Source organism: Lissotriton vulgaris, chromosome 7 (genome assembly GCF_964263255.1).
Source record: "Lissotriton vulgaris chromosome 7, aLisVul1.2, whole genome shotgun sequence".
Lineage (NCBI taxonomy): Eukaryota > Metazoa > Chordata > Amphibia > Caudata > Salamandridae > Lissotriton > Lissotriton vulgaris.
The window spans coordinates 681,313,813-681,335,857 of NC_141695.1; the positions used below are offsets into that span (position 1 = coordinate 681,313,813).

At 44.9% G+C, this 22,045-nt stretch overlaps 1 protein-coding gene across 1 annotated transcript in view; it reads left to right on the forward strand.

The window, feature by feature from the left end:
• The window catches only part of SUZ12 (SUZ12 polycomb repressive complex 2 subunit), a 910,103-nt gene that overhangs the window by 477,776 nt on the left and 410,282 nt on the right, over positions 1-22,045 (forward strand). Inside the window, exon 10 of the mRNA XM_086930882.1 lies at positions 16,146-16,323. Within this exon, the coding sequence (XP_086787008.1) occupies positions 16,146-16,323 (178 nt within the window). The remainder of the gene's footprint in view (positions 1-16,145; positions 16,324-22,045) is intronic.

Consider the following 22,045-nt stretch of genomic DNA (forward strand, 5'->3'; position numbering starts at 1 on the left):
CCAGCCTTTCTAGCACCGCATCCAGAACATCATTCAGTCCCTCTTCATCAGAATGTAAACACAACTGATTTGTGCTTGACAAGTCCAAAGACTGAAAGTACTTCGTATCTCTGACCTTCATGAGCATCTAATTAATACATATAAGTTGATGGTCAACCCAAATACTCTCATTCAAATCTCTTAATTCCACCCTCATACTCCATTTCGGATTCGATTTGGCTTCCTGCAGCGGTTACACTTGAGTGACTCAGAGGACTCAATTCAATTAATAACACTTGAAACGCAAAGCCCGTCCAGCTCTTCTTTCAACTGACCTGGCAAGGATAAATGTACTTTTCTCACTTTGTGTACCTTAGGATTACTTCCTTCCTTTAAAATGATGCGGTGTTCAAATTTCTTCAGGCACCCTAACTGATTAGCAAATAATTTGGAATATTTACTGTTCAAGAGATCACTATTTGCTTTGTTGGTGAGCAACACCTGATCAGGATGATTGTGTAATAAAAATTACACCCACATCCTTCTGTTCTTTCTATCCAAACAACTCCTTCCCTTTTTCAACCACATACACTCTCACATGCAGATCTGTCCTTATAGTTCAGCTTGCCAACAAAATACCCCATAATTGGTAACTTCACCCCACAGTAGCCTTCAAATTCCACATATGTAGGAAGAACCTCAGAATTATACAGTTTTTGTCCAGATAGTTTGGCCTACTAAGGTGTATGGTGAACATGAATCTACCCACATGGAGATCACGTTGCTGTTGATTTTTTTATTACATTTAGTGGGAGGAATATCCGTAATAGTTTCCCAATGACCCATTCGGAATCCTGATGATTGTTTTCATTCACAAACATTACTTTCACTCTGCCATCATCAGACCAATCCCCGTCCTAGTCATAGTAATGTCATTTCCTGCACCACATTAATATTTTGTTTATTCCCACCATGCACTTCAGATTTGCACACTCTAGAAAAATGACCAATCTTCTTGCTTTTAGAACACTTAGCTGAATCTGACTTTTGTCCTATATCAAAAGTTAAGTGTATTGCACTCCCACAAAGATGGATACCAAAAGCGTGTACAGAGTTCCCCACACAACATAGAGTAAGATAAATAAGGGAGTGACTCTCTCTGGAAATTGTTTGGTCGTGCAACAGGGAATAAGGTAATCCCTTGACGGAATTAAGGATGCCTCACACAATTAAAAGGCTGGACAACTGTTGCCATCCTTCCTGATGATTGTATCGTGTCATCATTGGCCTCCTGCTCCAACGACAGGCTGGCGGTGCAATGCCTGCCGGGTAGCACAGGGTGCTACACTTTGGCGGAGTTCTTTTATTCCTGGCCAATAGATGCGTGTGTGTGAGGGGCCTAAAGAGTGCAGTAGTGAGCGTGAGTGGAGAGTTAAAAGAGGTCAGTGGAGTCCATTGAGAAAACTTTAATGATGTGGCTCACTGCCTCGTTAAAATTGGTGAAGGGAGGGGTACCGAAGCACAAAGAGTAAGGTAATTTGGCCTCGTTCAACCCTCGCCTATGGTGCGGTCAACATGTTTCATGCCTCTAGGGCAATTCTTCAGGACATAAGTGAGCTCATCAACTAGCAGGAAATCTCCAACCATTAGAAAGAAATTTCGCATACAACCTGCATGGAATGACAGGAAGGAATCCTACGTGAGTTCCCGCCCTAGAGAAGAAAAGAAGGACACAATCATTCCTGGGCCCATGTAGTGGAAAATTGCACGTGGAAACATAATGCAAGAGTACGTGTGGTTCAATGGCCTGTACCAAAGCACAGTGAAGGTGTGAGAGAGAGAGAGAATTAAACGGGGAAGGGGTTTACACTGTGTGTGCCATATATCTTCAATGATACGAATACATTAGTTCGATATACATCAGACTTTACACTCCATGCTTTGTCACTCATCTGTGTTTTACAGCCAAGGGGTAGTGTAATTATTAAGTTGAAAAAGTGGAAACAGAACCATGGGCACTTCAATGGGGGAAGGAATAATGGGATCACCAGGGTGGAACACTCGGGTGGAACACTCTCAAGAAGTCCTTACCCTTAATCCCTGGTAGACTGTCCCCACAGACTGTCCTTGTGGGGCCTGAGCTGTAAGGTGGTTACCTAAATAGGAGGGGGGAAAAACAGCATTCTGTTTACGATCGTGGTCAATGTGACAGGACGGTCTTAAGTGGTCCCTGAGGTGGTTATGATAGAGCGCGCAGGTCACCCGGGTCACAAGTTTACCAATTTTCCCCACGCACTGGGCCCTGGCGCGAGTAAAACGAGGACTGAGTTTGCGTGAACCGGGTGATGTCTTGCCCACCACTATGAGTAATTCGGGGGGGGTGACTTCACACCACTGCTGATCATGTACCTGACTTACCACGGGCACATTACTCCTGATGGATCAGGAGCTAGCAGGGAATAGGTGACAGGGTTCCTAGGAAGAATTGCACTTTATAAACCAAAATACCTTTATCCACACTATATATATATTGTGAAATGACCACAGACACCTGATGAGTTTAAAGTTTTATCGAAAGATTTCAGAATGAATAAGCCAAAAGGACAAGCCAAATACACAATAAAACATCAAGAGTAAAAATGAATACCACAATGTAACTATGGATTAGGGCAAGTACCATTAGAACAATTGAGAACACTGACAAGTAATGGGCTATTCACCGCAAACTTAAACTAGGGCAAGGGACATAAAACAGGACATAATATGAGTACTTAACTAGGCTAGTTATTCTATTCTTACTGAAATCCACTGCAAACATGCTAAGGAACGGGGAAAAATGGAACATACTACTATAATATGACAATATTATAATGTCCTACGGGTAGGGGAAAAAGTGGAACAATTCTAATAAACAGTTGCATATAAGTTGCTTTCAAGGCAATAGGGCAGTATCACAGGCAAGAGTGCTTTATTAAGGAAGAGAGAGAGAGAGAGAGAGAGAGAGAGAGAGAGAAAAGACGTAAACCCACTGATTGATATTTACCTAATTAGGAATGAGGACTAACCCTGGCCACGGGTCAGTTTGGAAAGACGGGGACAAGGACCCTCAAGGAATGGAATACCAGAATGCGAGCAGGTACAGCTCACGGACAGTCAGGACAGGATACCCCTCAGGTTTGGGTCAGGGCTGGGCTCACCAAGGTACGACCAACACCCACAGCTTCGGATGCAACGCCTGCGTTACCCCTTTGCAAGTAATCCGCCAGTGACCCCGATTGGGTTTTCGAATTTCCCCAGCAAAGTGCTTCGCCAGCACTTAAGACTATTTCCACCCCTAGGAGATTGTGGAAAGCATGGACAGAGTGCTCCGCAGCACTCTAGATTGAGCACCTATAGAGTTCGTAGGGTCAGTGACAGGTCTGCTACTCGGACAAGTCGGACAATTTCTCTATGCTACCCTAGGACAATTATACGATTTGGGGACCCTTAGACCACCCACTAATGTTGCAAGTGACAATTTCCCACATTATGATTGGTCAGGAGAGGTGATTCGGTCATTGTCGCCTCCTAGAATTCAGTGTTCCCATCATTAATAATAATTTTTGCATACCCGCCCCTTGGGTTCACGTTCCCATCATAGGAATACAGAAAACAATACAAGTGCATAGCATATAGCAACAGTGTTTCTTCGCTCAAGGTAGGATTCAGGCTCCTGGAGAGGGTTCCCAGGCGCATTGGGCTTCAGGAGCCAGCTGGCTTGTTTTAGCTTCTGCGCAGTGAGGTTTCTCCCAGGTCACATGACAGGGTTCAGAGGAGCTTCATCATGGCGTAGCTCAAGTGTGCCCCAGCCCTCAGAGACGCGGTACATGAAAAGTAAGCGAGAACAAATTAGAATCATACATAAAACTAATCACACTGTATACCGTTATAGATTTTAACACACCCCTTATTTTATAACATCTGTAGTATTAAAGTTTAGTGCGAAAAGACAGATAGGCGAAAGCAGCAGTAGCAAGCTGAGAGCGCGGTGAGAGACAAGCGGCCATATTTGCATCAGTGCGCATGAGCAATACAATCCCTCCAAAATGCGAGTGCGTCACATCACATGGGTATGACCGACGCATGCGCAGACTGGATTTCTGCAAAAGCAGCCGTTTCCTTAGTGCAAGCATTGTGAGGATGAAAAGACACACAGGCAAGCCTCTCGGGGACACCCGCGTGTTGGGGAAAAATGCTAAACAAATGACGGACAGTGGGATTAATACGATTATGCATTAGGCGAGGTTCATGAGTGGGAGCAAGTCGCTTTATGCGCGAATCCTTGCTCCATCAGTTACACCTACAGGATCGCTAATTGATGCCACAAAAGACCCCCCCATCGTGTCCGTTGACCACGTCTTACCTTGTTCGCTCCAGGCACTAGGCTTGTAAGCACCTACCCCTACCACAGCGGCGAGATCGCAGGACAGCCGGTGGATCGGTGTGTAGCTGAGCTGCTTAAGAAGCAGAATGCCGCGGGCGCCATGAGTGGGCGTGTTTGGGAAGCGTTGCTAGGTAACGCGGCCAAGCGCGGTGTGGAAAGAGAGGGCAGTCAGTAGCCAAAGCCGGTTAGAGTGCAAAGCGGAGCGCCATCTTGGAATAGAGCAACCGCAATTGTAAGCGAATGCGACGGGTACCTTGATGGATGTGGCAGAACCCAAAGGGGTTGTGGGTCCCTTGTTCAACTATGGATAGCGTTGAGGGTGCTTAGACTGGAGTGGGAACAATCTAAGCATGGTTTATCTGGCTAGCATATTCCAAGGTACAAAATCATTGAGACCATGTGCATCTGTCTGGAGACGGTGCACCCACCCCTGTTCCATTCTGTATAGTGCTTGTTGGTTAATGGAAGGGTGGCATTCAAGGACAGTCCATTGTATATTCTCTGCCAAGTGATTCTGTTGTCTGCAATGTTTGTACAGTTTGGTGTGTGTCTTTTTACAGCGGATGTTGCTGTTATGTTCCATGATGCGTAGTTTTACAGTGCGCATCGTCATACCGATATAGGTCAACTTGCATGGGCAAGTTAACATGTAGATGCACTTTGCGCTGTTGCAGTTCGTATTCTTATTAAGGTGCCAGGTAAAGTCATTAGGGAGTTCTATGGTTTTACCCTGGATAGTCTGAGGGCATACCACACATGATCCACATCGGTAATGGCCCGTGACAGGGGGCAAATCCCAGAGAGTATTCAGGGGGCGAGTGCTCGACTTCTTGGGGCGCGTATGGATCAGGGTGTCCTTGAGGTTGGATGTCCTGTTAAATGCAAAGCGGGGCCGATGTATATCTAGACCCGCCGTGTTTAGGATTCCCCAATGTGAATTCACAGTATTCTTTATAAATGTGGAGTTTTTTGTGAAGGACGTCACACATGTGATCGTGTCATCTTTCTCCTTAGTGTGGACTTCCAGGAGCGAGTCTCTGTTATTATTGAGAGCCCTTTTTGATGATTTCTTGAGAAGTCGCGTCGGGTACCCCCTATCCTGGAGCTTGTGTTGTAGGGTATTTGCTTCTTGTTTGTAATCTGTTACTGTGGAGCAGTTCCTGCGAAGCCGTAGAAATTGCCTGAACGGCAAGTTATCCCTTAAGGCTCTGGTGTGGTGGCTGTTATACAGAAGCAGGCTGTTCCTGTCAGTCTCTTTCTTGAAGAGGGTCGTTGTGATTGCTGTGGGATCCAACTTGATTGTCAGATCTAAGAAGGGTACAGAGTTCTCAGAGATCGTGCCTGTGAATTTCAGAGAAGGAGCTTGCAGATTGATCCACGTGCAGAAGGCTTCACAGCTGGTTCGATCACCCTTCCAGAAGACTAGAATGTCGTCGATATAACGACGCCAAAGGGTGAGATTTTCTCGGAACGGGTTCTTTTCAGATGGGTAGATGTAGTTTTTTTCAAAAGTCGCCATATAAATACAGGCCAGGCTCGGTGCGAACGTAGAACCCATCGAAGTTCTGCGGATCTGGTGGTAGAGCTTGTAGTGTAGTTCCTAGTTTCCCACTAGACCCTGCGCATTGGAATAACATAAACAGTAGTATCGACGTGGAACTGCGGATATTCCAGGGCTCCACTGACTATGCTAAACTTAATTGGGTGTGTTACCAACTAGCTCAGAGGTCACTGGAAACTTTCTTCTCTGCATGGGAAGTGATCAGCTTCCCTGGCACAGACAAGAAGGGATTCAGCTTTCCAACAACCGTGCAACATGACAACTTTGCTCCTCAGATTAAGAGTCAATCTCTAGGGTCGTGTGAAACAATAGACATGTATTTCACTCAGTCAGGTTAGTGCAGTTTACTTTCACGAGATGTAGAGAATAGAGAGACGGGCGTTTGTCAATAAAGGGTTAATATTTATTGAACAGTCTTTCTTCTCGTACAAGAGAAATGTATTGCCACAATTGCAAGACTTGTTGTTATAAAAAGTACGTACAGTAAGATAAGTATTGCGAAATAGAACTGTAAAAGCATTGATATGGTTTCTTAGCCATACAATGGTTTAAAAGTAATAAAACCTATATACAGTCATATATAAATTAGGCTAAAATACTCAACTGGTGCTTCTAACTACGCCTACCCCAGTGTGCTTGACCTAAGCCTAACACGTGGAAGGGGAGTAAGTAAGTAGCTTTAAGTTAAGTTGGTTTTGCCAAGGTTTGCTTCAAGAATTCTCGTCTAAGGGTTTAGTCAACACCATACCTCTGAATAGAATGATGGAAGTCTGGTATTTCCTTCAGGGGGCACTCAATATCCCAGTCACCCGCGAGGGCAGACCGGAAACGCTGGAGCTGGATTTCTCTGCAGGAGAAAGGCAGCGGCTCTCTTCAGCGCGTCGAGGAAGGAGGGGGGACAGCGTCCGCGGCAGCTGGAATCTGCTGGGCTCTTCGCAGAGGGACGGCTGTTCAGCTCCTAAGCGTACCGCACCATAGTTCGCGCTTTAGCAGCGATAATGGTATCAGTAGCTTCACCACCAAGGGGACAGCAGGCTGCAGCGACAGGGTGCTAGCTTCACCAACACGGGGTCTTGCAGACAGCTAACAACAGGCAACGAGCTATTGCTTAAGGCAACGTTGGTAATATTTATACCTGACAGGTGCCGGGTTTGACGCAAGTTTGCTGGACATAAGACGTCAATTAAAGATGTCACTAGGAAGTGATAGCTATCAGTTGCTCATTAGAGTTCCATTACTAATCAAAACACAGCAAGCGGGGATTTCCAGGTTTGCTGAGTTTTTATCTTGTTGAAGAACTCGGAGTGTTAATCTAGGAATATCAGATAGTGACTCCTGCTCTGTCATTGCACTAATTGGTCGCAAAGGAAGTGGCAGAGAACTATGCTGGAATGTGGCTCTGTTCGTGTGAGGCCAGAGATGACTTTCTGAATATCGCACTTGAACGGTTATGCCAATATAGGGAATAAATGGATTTATAGCCAAATAGGGGCATAAGGTCACAGTATCGATCAGGAACCTAGATAAACACGCAACAAGCTGTGACTCATACCTGAAAAAGTTTTCTGTAAGGGCTATGTGGACTAGTTCCATGATGAAGGCTATAGGGGTGGGAGAGGACCATTCTTCCTGCCGCAGTGTGGAATCCACAGCTTCCAAGGTGGCCTGTTGCGGGATGTTGGTGTATAACGCCTCTACGTCTAAAGTTAAGAGGAGGTCAACATCTTCTCTGCCGTCCACTTCATTGATCAGACGGAGGATGTCTCTGGTATCCTGGAGGTACGAAGGGATTTGCTTCACCAGGGGCTGAAGGAAGGCATCGCAGAATTGGGATAATGGCTCCAAGAGTGACCCAATTCCGGAGACTATGGGTCTCCCGGGGACTGGGGTAGTCCCCTTGTGAATTTTGGGGAGGGTATAGAAGTAAGGCGTGACAGGTTCCGTGGTGGTAAGGAAGTCAGCCTCTTTCTTGGTGATCCATTTGTTCGTCTTTCCCTCAATTATGAGGCTCATGATGGTAGTCGTCAGCCGTTTCGTAGGGTCCTCAGTGAGGGGTCTGTAGTGGGTATTATTAGACAGTTGTCGTCTACATTCGCGGTCGTAGTCCTCATAGTCTTGGATGACCGTTGCTCCCCCCTTGTCTGCCTGTTTGATGACAATAGATTCGTCCTTGCCCAGATTGATGGATGCTTGTCTTTCTGCAGACGTGAGGTTGTGGAACTGTTTGACATATGGTTTGTTCTTCAGGCTCGTCAAGACTGCTCGTTCGAAAGTCAGGACTTCCGGGGGGACCATCCCATCAGTGGGAGTAAAAGTGGACGGTTTCCTTAATCCAGTGTCTTGGCTGGTAGGCTCAGGTTTGTTATCAAAGAAAGCACAGAGACGTACTTTCCTAAATAATTGTTTTATCTCAATCATCTCCTGGAAGCTGTCTGGGGTGGGTGTCGGGACAAACCCGAGACCCTTTTCCAGGACGCTTTTCTCCGTCGGTGAGAGGACTTTCTTGGAGAGATTGACAATCAGACTCTTCTCCCCCTGGAGGTTGTGCTCCTGGTTTCCATCGTGGTTGGCGGTGTCGGTTGGTCTTGACACTGAACTCCTTTCTGCCTGCCTCGCTTTCGCCCTCTTCCTCTGCCCCAACCTCTGCCTTGAAAAGGTGGCGGATTCAAAGGGTAAAACTGTGGAGGACCTTGTGGGAAGAAAGGGTACTGCCAAGGTGGTGTCATATGAGGCGGGCCATGGAATGTAGGACCTTGTTGGTAGCCTTGCTGCCAGTTGGTGCGTTGTGGGGCCCGGGTGTTTCTTGCAGGATAGCCTCCACTGGAATCGCTGCTCGTAGAGCCACGCCTGTTGTTGTTATCTGAATTATCATCAGAAGAATAATTGGTCCTTTTCCCTTTAAAACCATCCTTAAGATAGGGGTAGACTTTCTCTTTCTCGAATTTTGTGATGTTTTTTCGGAGTTTAGTTGTTTTTTGTTTTAAGAGAAATTCGTGATGGTCTGCCATTTCTTGGTTAATCTCAGCTAACTTGGTGGTGAAGGCTGCTTTGTTATTTTTGTTAATGGCGCTCTTCATTGTAGCTTCTAAAGCTGAGATTTTTTCTAATAGGGCATCAGAAAGGCGCTTCGCTGTTTGTGAAATCAGGAAAAGTAGGTCTTTAGTGCATTTCCAGGATACCTGGCACCAGTCAACTTTAAATTGCTTGTCCTCCAGAATTAGTCTTGGGATAACAAAGATAACATACTTGTTTCACATTTTGTCACAAAAGGGTTGACGTCATTCTGTGTCCTTGGTGCTAACTGAATTTTATCAGAATCACCCTCTTATTTCCCGATGCCCTCATTAAGCTCCGGCCTAGACTTGTTTTCCATATGTCATGCAACGGTGATTGGTTCTTTTTACTTCTTAAAATGAAGGATCTTTCGATTCCAATAATTTCTCCTGAATTCTCATGTTCTTAGTCCCTGTGATGAACTTGTATCTCATGATTTCTTCATGCATATCTTTAAATTTGCATGTCACTGCTAAAGTTCTAATAGACACGTATTGCTCTACACTTTCTCCTAGCAACTGAGCACATGACAAAAAAATGTCTTTCCAATACAATGCTCACTTTTTTCCTGAAATTCTCCTCTAAAGCAGTAATAACATCCGTATATTCACCATCAGGCACTTCATCCTCATTAAAAACCTCTTCATTGACCTCACGCCCTCACTGTTCACAAGAATAGGCAAAGTTTTCAATACCTTCCTTCCCTCAACACCCAAATGATGCCTCAATATGGCCAACTTACGTTGGCAACAAAAACATCCTTGCCCACTGCCTCTAAATAAGTCTCAAACGACTTGCTCTAAATCCTCTCATGGCATCAAAGGACGGCCTGCACTTTGCAGAAATTTGGGAGGTGGAGCAACTGACTGAACATCAATCCCGATCTCTTAAAACAAACTGAAACAATAAAAGTCCTCACCGTTGTCTAGACACAAAAAAGAAAGAAATAGTCACTGTTGCTCACTCTTCATTCATGTGCCAGGATCCAGCAGCTCCAAATTGCTTTTATCCCTGTACAGCGTGACTGCTTGCTGCCACCAGTCTTTTTTCTATTTCCATGTTCCTGAATGTCAAAATCACTTCTGTGCAGCCTCCTTCCCAGAATCAGTACAACTTAGCATTGTGATTCTCCAGTTGTTGCTTGTCCTCCACCTATATTTATACCGCTGCTAGTCCTCTTCCTGGGCCTCTCACAAGAATATCTGGAGGCTGGCCTTACACGCAAGCAGATAAATCTCTTTGATGGCCACGCATGTGGGCAGAGGAATCTCATTGATGAGAAAAAAAAAACACCACCATTCTGATGTCAGGTGGGAAATCTCAGTGGTACTGCAGCGGCTAGGCAGGCGATGACTATTATCGAGCTCAGGATACCACACGACCGGCTCAGCAACCTGCCCCTGGCTGCAAGCACAGCAGTTGCTCGAGCAGACACATGCCGATTCTTGAGCGCGGAGTAATGCCTCAGTCTATGCCGTGCAAACCAAAGTTGCTATGGTAATGGATTTGTCCCCAAAAAGAATTTTTACAAAATGTAAACCTTCTCCTTCCTTTTTAGGGCTCGCCTTTCCTATTCCGCAGGAATAGGAAAAGAGCCCTAATGCAGCTAAACCAAACTTCAGGCCCCAGAGTATTTTGAACAGTTCACGTGAATCACAATCACGTGACCTGCTCTCATGCCCAAGCCTTCCCCCTGGCAGCAGCATTTGGCACACCAAAGGCTTCGCTGCCCCGCCGTCACTTATTCACGGCCGCAGGCCGTGCCTACCTTCTACTTCCCCTGCTCTCTTCCCCCAGTGCTTGTTTGGTAAATGTTCCTCTTGCTCTGGTCCTGAGTTGCGTTTATGCTCAGTCTGCTATAAAGAATGCATGCATTCTGCGCTGCCTGTCATTAGAGATACTTGGAAACATGTCACCACTCATTTCGGTAGATTGCCCTCGATTGAGCCAGCCAGTCCTGCTAAAATAGAGCTATGCGCTCTTTCTATCTGTTCTGGATCTTCCCAAACTCAGACTAGTGACCTTTGCTCTCCAACTAAAACGGATGTGCGTATATTGATCCCTTTACTCTTCAGCGATTACCCTGAATCGCCTTGCAGCCCATTCTGCTCATAGCTTCTTTTGTGTGCAGATTTTATATAACGCGAACTCGACCCGCAGGTATTGGAGCGCTTCACATGAGCACCAGTTATGTTACACAAGGACACTTTCATTGTGTGGTAGGCGCAGGGAGATAAAGTGATTTAATCAGAATCACAGGATGCTGAGCCCACGCCGAGGCTCCAACTCGGTTCCCCAGCAGCATTTGGCACATCAAAGGCTTCGCTGCCCCGCCCCCCGCCGTCACTTATTCACGGCCGCAGGCCTGCCCTCCTCTTGCTGTCTGTAGTTCCTTTCACCCCCGCCGTCGTCCTGCTGTCCGTGGTAACTCTCACTCATTACTTCTGTTGCATATGTTTAAACTTGCTGTTATATCGGTCCTTGTGTAGCACAAGCAACGGATTACAAATGCTATAGGTGTCACATTTCCACAAGTTAACACTATTAGCATTGTAAATGACAGTTATTAATTTCCAAAATTTCAAAACAAAAACATAAATAATAAATTTGTCATTTACAATACTAATCCCTCAAACTTTACTAATGCGAGACCATTTGCATTGCAAATGCTTGTTTCTCTTTGCTGCAATCCACGGTGAAAGTGGCTCGCTGGTCCTGGCACTCAGTTCCGCTGTCTTCTGCTATCGATATGCCTCTCCACCTGCCCATCGCGGTCATATGGGATGATTTCTCCAGTATAGAAATACCCCACAAGTTGTCAGCTGGGCAGAGCCCAGACCCCAAGGTGCTTCATTGTGGCACCCCCACTGGGTACTGGTCCTGCATGGAAATGCCTGACCATACACAAATACTGGCAAAGAATCGTCTTCCTACTGGGGGAGGTGATAGGCTTCCCAATAGAGTGAGGCCTCAAAATAGATTTGTTGGGAGTATTTCTGGGATGGGATGGCCACCAGGGACAAAGGACTTTACGTGGTTTTGGGTGCGTAGTAGCCAAATACTGGAGATCCATTACACCACACCACTGGTGCAGGAGTGGATTAGGGGCATAGACTATTGATCGATCACTGAAAAGGCGGTTCATAACTCATGCGATTGTCAACACTAATACATTGAGATATGGGGCCACAGGATCTGCCACCACCTGAGTCCAGGCAGAGGGAATGGAAACTAGGGTTGAGCCTAGGGACGATAGGTATCCTGGATAGAAAGCCTACCAATGTGGGAGGTTGGGAGAATAAAATGGGTTGAAATATGGTCATGCTATATTGTCCAGAAACAGACTAAATCCACAATTCAGCCAAGTTTTATGCAAATGTGCACTGTACCGGTTATCAGGTTTTGTTGTCGTAAAATAAAGACTTAATAAATAACAGAAATTGCCTTCCAATTGACAGTGCCCTTCTTGGGTCCTAAGACAAAACATGCAAGAATGGCTTCTGGGCAGTGTTTGGCACATAAAGATTAATAGAAATAGAAGCTTGATTATGTTACTTGTTCTGGAGTTTCACAAAGCAGCCATCTTTGTCTCTTTAGCCATTTACTTCCTCTCCGCCTAAGTGTGCTTTTGTAAGGTTTGGTCTTTCTACTGTCTTAATAGCTGAATCCCAGAGCTGGTGGGACTTATCTTCGTGTTGCATGTGGTACATGTCTTTTTGTATAATGGTGGGTCTTTTGTAAAACGATCAGCAATCCGAATCATAGCCTTTTGTATGTCTCCAGATCTTTTATTATTTTTGAGAAAATTTACAGTTAGTAGGATGATTTATTCTTTGTTCTTTCTCTAATTATTATCCATAGTACCTTTAACTTCCTAAAACCCACCATTATCCTTGCTACAGCCAACAGGCCAGCATTTCTTCTCTTATCCCGGCCATAATTCCTTCTCCGTATTTTAGGGGTTGTGTGTGGACTTGTGCCCTCTCCCTTTTGTACCGAGATACTAGTTCAAGTGGTGTGTGAGCCAATTTTCATCTAAATATGATTTGCACCTTCTTTGTGATCAACTTTCTGCCCTCCCACTCACTGCTTCTTACCTCCCAGCCCCATTCTGGTTTCTTGATTTTTCTAGAACTTGGGAGTCAACTGTTAAATTTCTCTGCATCATCAGCTTTACTTCCTGGATTTCATGGGCTTTATCATTGTCTTTTAGTGTTGCAGAACATCCTTTTCTTCCTGGCCAATTCATGATAGCTTTCTTGGTGGCCTTTTGCACGTGCCATACTTGGTGTAAGTTAGTTAGTTTCTTGGGCTTCCTGCCATTGCTCGTGTTTTCCTTGAAATGTCTGTTTCAGTATTCTCGCTCAATCCAAGGATTTTCTGTGGTTCTCCTATGGAGCGTGTCACTTTTCTTTGGCCCTTGAATTGAAGAGGGTACAAAAATGGTACAAAAAGGGTGACCCCATTGGTAAGGTATCATAAGGAAGTTGGTTATTCATTGGGATTCTTTCCTTTAGTGTAGCGTTGTAGTCGAAAGTTCTTGTTATAACTGTATTTTATGTATGATTTCTTAATTTGTCCTTGATTGTTTGATAATGGTCTTCTATATTTACAAAAATAGAATATCTCTGGGGAGATCTTTTTTGCGGTCTTGGTGATCGTACTATAAGAAGTGATGTAGTTGGATTCATGAGAACTATGGATTGCTGTAGATGTGATGCATAAGGTTCTTAAGAAATTCTTGAATGCTTTTCCCCTCTGTTCACCTAGGGACATTCCAGTTCCTTATGTTTCTGCTGGAGTGATAATAAAGATCCACCTGTCTAGCTTGTAATTTAGTGTTCTGCTTCTTCAGTCTTTGAATTTCTGCCTAGATTTGTTAGTGTTCTTCTGTATGTGTCTAACATGCGTTCAGGGATGTTCACCCTATCCCTTAGTTTCAACACTTCTCCCTGCAGTTCTTTGGAGGCAAGTTAGTCAGTTAGTGCAGGCCTTTCCCACTTTGGCTTTGATATCGAACAAGAAGTTTACTAGGAACTCCTGTATGAGGCCTCTCTGCCTCGCTCTTTTTGGGATGGTTCTTCTGATTCTCTTCTGGATAAATGATTGCTTTTTGCCATGTTCATTCTTCGTACTTGTTCGTAGACAGCAATTTTATACCGATGGTCATCTTTATTTCTTCCACTCTGCATGGCCCAGCTTTTTTCTTCCACTCCGCATAATCCAGCTTTTGATTTTGTGATTCTAGGTAGATTCAGAGGATACTGCAGCTTGATATGATGATGCTCTCTAAGCTCTGCTCTGATGTTCCTGTTCATTTTCTCCTGTTAGTATTGTTTGAGCTTGCTATATTTCTTTTGTTTCAAAAGTGGTTCACCTCTGCTCTGGTGTTGTGGCGCCACGTTCCCTTAAGCTGATCTTTTATGGCCCAGTTCAATTGACCCAGTTCTTTTGTTTAATTTAACTACTTTTCCCCATCTCTCTAGAGAGGGGAGGGGGATCCTTGACCAGCTGGCCTTTGTTAGGTTGTCACATGTTCTCATAGGCTCCCACTTGTTCTGATGTATAAGGTGCAGACACAGGGTGTGCTTAGTTCCCCTCACTAGCTACTTGCACTCTGTGCTTTAACGAGGAACCTATCTCCCAGTGGGAGATGGTCTGAATACTTCATAGACTTCTTAATGGACTATCTGTTTATTTCTCTCCTCCCACTCTCCTGCGCCATTGGATTTCCAGTTACCAGCACAGGTGAGGGAGGGAAGCCACTCTTCTTGTATGTCATTCTTGTTTTTTACCAGTTCCTAAGCATCTCCCGCCTCTACTACGCCTATTCTTTTTTGTGTGGATGTCACAGACAACTCCTGAAAATTGCCTACGTTCAGCTTCTGTGGGACCTCCATGGGCACACTGGCCCGCACAGTGGCAAGTTGTTCTCTTCCCACCCTTCAGGTAGTTCTGGCTACACAGTTACTTTTCTGGGGGTAGACTTGCCACTTGAGGCCCTGGTGTGAGGGGTAACACCCCCCCTTCCCCCTTCCACACCCTATTGTTCTTGGCTTCTTTCCAGATACTACATTACCCCCTGCCTTCCCTGGTCAAAAGAAGAGTCCTACTTTATCCTCTTACTTCCGTGGGATGGGGGGGAGGAGTTCGAGGTATCTGTCCCTGACACTGTTTCAAGGCCTTGTCACTGGCCCATGCTTCTTTCACTTGCTCCTCCTCCCTTCACACGAAGCCAGACAATGCTCTGACAGCACCCTAGGCGGAAAGAAGAAATTTAGAGCTCACACTGCTGCTGGTGAATAAAAAGCTAGCAGCAGGACCAGTTGTGTTTAGTGGTTAGTTACTGGGTGATTACACCTTGGTACCTCCCTCAACTCGCCGTAGCTTAGCTGTGTCACACCAGATCCAGGTTGTTGATGGGGAGAAGGGGTTTGTTGGTGCATGGGCAGCATGGAGCGAGAGGGAAATTGGAGTGGAAGGAAGGGGCATCATGGAATTTTAAAAACATCACCTGTGGGAAGTAAAAATAAAATGATTATTAGTAGTTTCATCGGAATCATTTGAGACAAGTGAGAGGGGCGCTGCTGCTGCTGTTTGCAGGACTCTAATGTCGACAGCTTAATGCAACCCTCTGAAGAATGGTTCCCGGAGCCTAACTCGTCCATGCCAATAGCCAGGTCACTCCACCAGGCCAAGCTGCTCGATCCTCCCTTAGAAGAGATTACTCCCTGTGGGCACTGTTCACTTTTTAAAGCTATGCAAAATAAATATCAAAGTATGAACCATAATAATGCCACCTACACCTGAAAACAATGCTGTATCTATATAAAGCAAACAACTGTTTGTCTTTTCTCTGTACACTTGACAAAATAGCTGAACATCATTGGAATGTTTGGTTGTATGGTATACATAATAACCACTTTGACAGTATGTTTATTTTATGAGTTTAGAACAGGATGACCCGTGAGCAAAATGAAATGGAGGATGAATAATGGTAATTATTTGTGTGACAGCACTGTACTTTTGAGAGCAGACTGCTGTTAGTAAACTCATGGTATGAGCAGTATTCATTATTCCAGATTAATATCTTATTTGCCCTTGTTTCTTTTTTATTTTACTTTGCAGCGATTACCACCCTTTGAAACCTTTTCCCAGGGGCCTACACTTCAGTTTACCCTTCGATGGACAGGCGATTCAAATGATAAATCTACTGCACCTGTAGCCAAACCTCTTGCAACTCGAAACTCTGAAAGTCACCCTCAAGAAAATAGGCTTAATCCACTCAAACCTACATCGACCATAGGTAAAATAATACTCTTTACAGTTCATCGTATAAGATTGTGTTTTTGAAGATTGTTACTGGTCTGAGGTGCAAGTTTTAGTGTTCAAATTAAATTTCATTTGTGCTGAGCACCTTGAGCCCATTTCTTTTTATGTTTTCTTCCACGTGCATACTCCTCACCACTTACATTTTCTCCAAGCACCATACTGGGTCTGGAAAAGTTGATGTAGATCTCCCACACCAGCAGGGATTACTCATGGCCCCAACTACTCTGGCACCTCCTTCGGACATGACATAATGGAGCCGTATATGGCACGCCCATTGCACTGATGTCCATTACATTTTTTTTTTTTTATTCATACCTGGATCTGGAGCTTTCTCTTTGTTGCACAACTTTTCACTTTTTGCAGTGCTACTAAGGACATGTTACAGCCGAAAGCGTTTGTGTTCTAGAGAGATGCTTCCTGTCAAAAGCAGGTGTCCATTTCAATTCCTCATTATTAATCTCTTGTACCTGGGTCACAGGTATTCACTCCGCAGAGTGTGACGAGTATACTAGCATAAGGCGATCAATGGGCAGAAAGCAAAGCTCTTGATGATGAGGCCGTCACTGCTCTTGCTCCAAATCTGTGTAGGACATCCCTACAGTTAAGTTTCGGAGCATTATTTGAAAGATGAGCCTGCCTGCAAAAGCACACGAGAAGCATTGCATAAGGAGTTCTGTTTCTCTGTATCGTTTCCATTTGTAGGGCAAGACTATGACAGCTGCACTATTCCCCAACCACAGCATCTACTGAGCCTGACCCACGCCGCACCCCCCCTCCCCCCCCGCCAGCTCCCACCTTTGAGAATTCTATATTTTGTGACTTTCTTCAGTGTCCAGCCTCGTTCGAGACTTTGCTGGGCTTTTTCAACTCCAATCCCCCCCCCCCCCCCCTTCTACTTTTGATGTGCCTTTGGGGTCCCATGGCACCTGCAGGACCTTTGACTGTTCCTCTGCTGATGAGCCACTTCATGACTCCACTTGACCACCTATTGCGGTGCTAAAATCTTGTTGCAGCTGAATTCCTCAATTACTTCTGATAGCAATCAAAGCTCCAATTTTAGATGTGGCCCTGGGCTGACTAAAATTAAGAGTTGAATCACACCTGTTTAATAGTTCCTTTGTGAGCATCTGCGTTGTGCATGTTGCTTTCCATGTCTAGATGAGTTTATGGTGTCTTACTCTGACTTTATTCAGATGACTAGCATCATCTACCATGATGAGGTTCCTGGATATGAAGCAATCGATTTTCCTCCTTCTGACATGTTTGGAGATCTTTATTTGGCCTTTTAAAATGTCATGGGCCTGGAGACTTCACCAGATGCTGACCTTGATTGTTTGTTTGGCTCACTCTCAAATGAAATCGCCTCATTTTAAAGCAGTCCTAAACAAACAGAGGTCGAAGTTCCCAAAAAAAACGGTAGGGGATCTTTGGGAGGGGGGGGGAGGGGGGGGGATTGGGTCAGTGGAGTTGAATCAGATACATGTCTAAAAGAGCGCAACATGCCAATTTTTAACATTTGGTTAACATTTCAATGACCTGTTACAGCTTATGAAAATATTTAATTCAACTGAAGAGTACACAGTTTTATTTGAGGTTTAATATATGGGTTATTGACATTAAAATGCAACCATCAAGTGCAATAAGTTTCCAATCACCGAATGTCCCTTATAAGTGTAATCACGAGCCACTTGTCTTCAAGCCATGTAGTTTCGTTCATTCACGTTTCTTCTGCCTTTTTCCAAAAATTTGAGCACACAATCCTGGTTTAAATTCACCTGATTTTTATGAACATTATAGAAGACAAACGATTGACTGATAGAATTCCTCATTCATTAGACTAAAGCCATATTCACATTCTGGAGTGAATGTACCAAAGGTCCCCATAATGTGTGCTAATGGTTTTAGGCTGTCAGGGATGCAATTTGTATTTGTTTTTACTCTCTGAAACAAATGATCATATTCCTGATATCAAATAGATGTAACCTGCTACAAAGATTTTTATTTCTCCCTAACTAGATCAAATTCTTTGCGGTTTGGTAGCAGCTGCTTACGTAGACCTTGGCTTCTGAGGTCAATCGGGTCTGCCCCTTAAATTTAAGACTGTCCGCAGGAATAAAATCTGGTTGTACTAGCTGTTAGGGCTGAACCACTCTAGGTTCCAGCTACCGCTGCTAAGTGACTTCTGTGGTCTGGACAGCCTTCCTCTAGAGTTGAAGGCAGCCTCCAATACAGGTGCCTGATAGAGTGGCCCTGTAGTCTGAACCTAGGCTGTGAGACCTAGGAAGTAGGGTTACCACTTGGCTAGCATGACCAGTTTTATGGCCCCAGCTGGTACAAACATTAGGAAAATCTCCTGAGGCTTTCATTTTCCCACCTAAATATATATATATATATATCTCAAAGAACAAATCTAAAAAGAAAGCACTTTAACAAATGTTCTAGAGCAATGTTAATGACCCCGGCGTTTATAATTACAGGAAACAAAGGCAGAAAGATCATGTTACAAATTAATATATACGATTTTGTCTAAAGACATATCGAAGGATCATGTTTGGGCCTTTGCAGACTCTTACAACATGAACAACTTGCCAGTATTTCTCTTTTGGAACGGTGGCAGCCCTACTAGGTAGGCCTGTCCATTGAGGCAAAAGAGGGCTATAGAAAGGGCTCTGGATGACAAACCGTTTTGGACATTTAGGATCCTCTCCCTACTGCTACAGAACAAAGGATTTTCATTCCCAGTGATGAGCCCAATAATAAAGGGCGGGTTAGGTCATGGGCGGGGACACTAATGATCCTGATCTGACTATTGTACTGGTCACAATCCCAGTAGGGGCACACAGGTATGGTTTAAGTCACTGTAAAGCTGTCACAGGTAGACATTTTTGAATGCATTTGCTAAGATTGTGATTGACTGGCCCTATAGTACAGCAGTGAAGCCACTTATGCGCAAATACAGAGGGGTAGAGAGTTGTGGTGATGGGTGAAGCCATTCTCAGAGTGCAGAACTCTGGGCCATATTTAGACACTTTTAGGAAAGAACCAACAATCCAGTCCTAGCACACTTTTTTTATATTTAAAGTAGAACAGACTTAAAGAAATTAAAGTATGGGCACGTTGTGCCCTGCAGATCCCGCCTACTTGGTACAAGACACAGAGGTGCTGGTGATATTCTGCCTGTAGAGAAAAAATATGATATGCTTGCAGAGGTTTCACATCATTTTGTCCTCTTCCTGGAAATCAGTGCTGCCCTTCACCAAGGTACTTCAGGGTTGTATCTTTGTTACACTGGACAAACTGGCCTCGATTCCACAGTGAGCCTCCAAGTTGCTCATTGCTATTGTGCGGCCGTAAACAACCCCAAGTTTATATTGGCTCATCCTTCACCTGCAAGACTGGTGGGCCTCCTCTTGTATTGAAGTTAACCCAAACTTGTTTCTGTCTGCTCCCCTGAACAGTGAATCAAAATGTGTAATAGCCATGGGCTATTATACGGCAAGAAAGAATTTGTTTGAGGCATATGAGCTGTAGATCATACGCTTTAGCATAAATCGCCATCTGGTATTGGGTCCTGATGTTTGCACTTTATTGTTTGAAGAAGTCTTATAGTCACGAGGTAGGTGACTCCTCCTTTTGATGAAAGTGCTCATGGGCATCGGCTCCATCCCCAAATTGTTTTTTTTCAGCCATCGGGTTCGGATGTGTATTGCGAACCCGTTCACCGCACAATTCTCTACCCTCAACGGTATTGTGTATCGATCAGAGTTTCCATTCGACGCGCATAGTCTGAAAACCTTATATCGGAAACTTCGAGGCAGTCAGTCGGGCCTACCCACGCCAGCAGTTGATGGATCAGACTCCATTCAAGTTATGGACTCCCACCAACTGGATCCAGAAGCCGAGGAAGAAGAACTGGTCTCCGTGTTCGTAGCCGACATGGAAGAAGAACCGATCATCACTCCGGGTCAACGTACCGTGAGTACAGATCCCCCTGTGCCCACTCACCCAAAAACTGCGGCTCCTGTATCACCTTTGCCCCTACTGACCCAGTTAGAGCCAGAATGCTAACACCTAGAGTGGATAAAAAATACAAACCTGCTCCTACAGACCCAGCATATATTAAGTGCCAGTTGCCTCTAGACTCTTGTTGTAACTAACGCCCATAAGAGAGCTAATTCTCAAACCACAGGCGACGCCCCTCTTCCTGATAAGGAGTCCAAACTTTTTATTGATGCCTCAGGCAAAAGAGTGGCCTTCCAAGCGGCTAATCATTTGCATATTGCCAATGCTCAGGCTCTGTTAGTACGCTATGATAGGGCTCAACATGACAAGTTTGAATAACTCATGCAACACCTACCGGATCAGTACTAGACTAAAGCTAACGACCTCATCCAGGAAAGGAAGCTCATCACCAAAACTTCCATAAAATGCGGGCTAGATGCAGCAGACACAGCATCCCGCGCCATCAACAATAGCTTACTCTTATGCCGACATGCTTGGCTTCGAATCTCTGGATTCAAGCAGGAGGTACAATCCTCCATACTTAACCAGCCCTTTGATTAAGAGCATCTATTAGTGCCATCAGTAGACACTTAATTAGAGAAAATGAAGAAAGACACAAACAGCAAAGTCCATGGAGGCCACTCCTTTTATATAGGGGTGACTCAAAAAGTGTCATCAGAAAATCCCTCCTCCTCGTACAAAGGTAACAACCACTCTAACTTCCCCAGAGGAAACTACAGAGGGAATAAGAACCAGGGAAGAAGCAGTTAACTCCACCTGCACTTCCCCTGCCAATAAGCAGTGACTTCCCTCTACTACTCCTGATCATCCCACTCCTGTTGGGGGACGTCTCTCCCCTACCTGTCTGGAATTCCATTATCTCAGACAAGTGGGTAAGACAAATTATCCAGTATGGCTACTGCCTGGAACTTACCAGTACTCCCCCAAGTATTCTTCCAAAGCAACGTGTAATGTCACCAGAACATCTCACACTCCTAAAACAAGAAGTTCTCTCTCTCTCTTACAAAAACATGCCATAGGACCAGTCCCGTTCCATCATCAGGGAACAGGAGTATACTCACTGTACTTTTTGATTCCAAAAAAGGATGGCTCTCTAAGGCCTATAGCGGACCTCAGAGAGCTGATACTTTATACTCAATCAGACCACCTCCACATGGTCACCCTCCAGTAGGTGCTCCCACTGCTTCAACAAGACGTCTTTCTATCCACTCTGGGCCTAAAGGACGCCCACTTCCATATTCCCATCCACAATCAGCCCGCAGCTGCGCTCTATTAAGAAAAGGCATACATCAAGTTTAAAAGCACGATGTGTAAAGCGCTCGTCGTGCTTTTGTGCTTGCTGCATTTCTTCTCTTAATGGAGCGTGGCTGAGGGCTGATTGTAGGCACTTGTGAATGTTTTCTTGATTGCAGCACCCTACTGCGCTGCTATTAACAGGAATATTTTCACAATTAGCCCTTAGCCTTGCTCTGTGTGGCTCTCCTGTGAGTGCCGCCACTGAGGCTGCTGGACTGTCTCCGTTTGGTGGTGCCTGCTGCCTGTTATGACCTGTGTGTTGTATGTAGCACGACGGTCTTTCATCCCCTGTTTGTTCCTCCCGCCCACCCCCATGTCGGTGGAATTAGATTGATCATAGTAGTTAACCTACTGAATACATAGATACATTTTGGGAG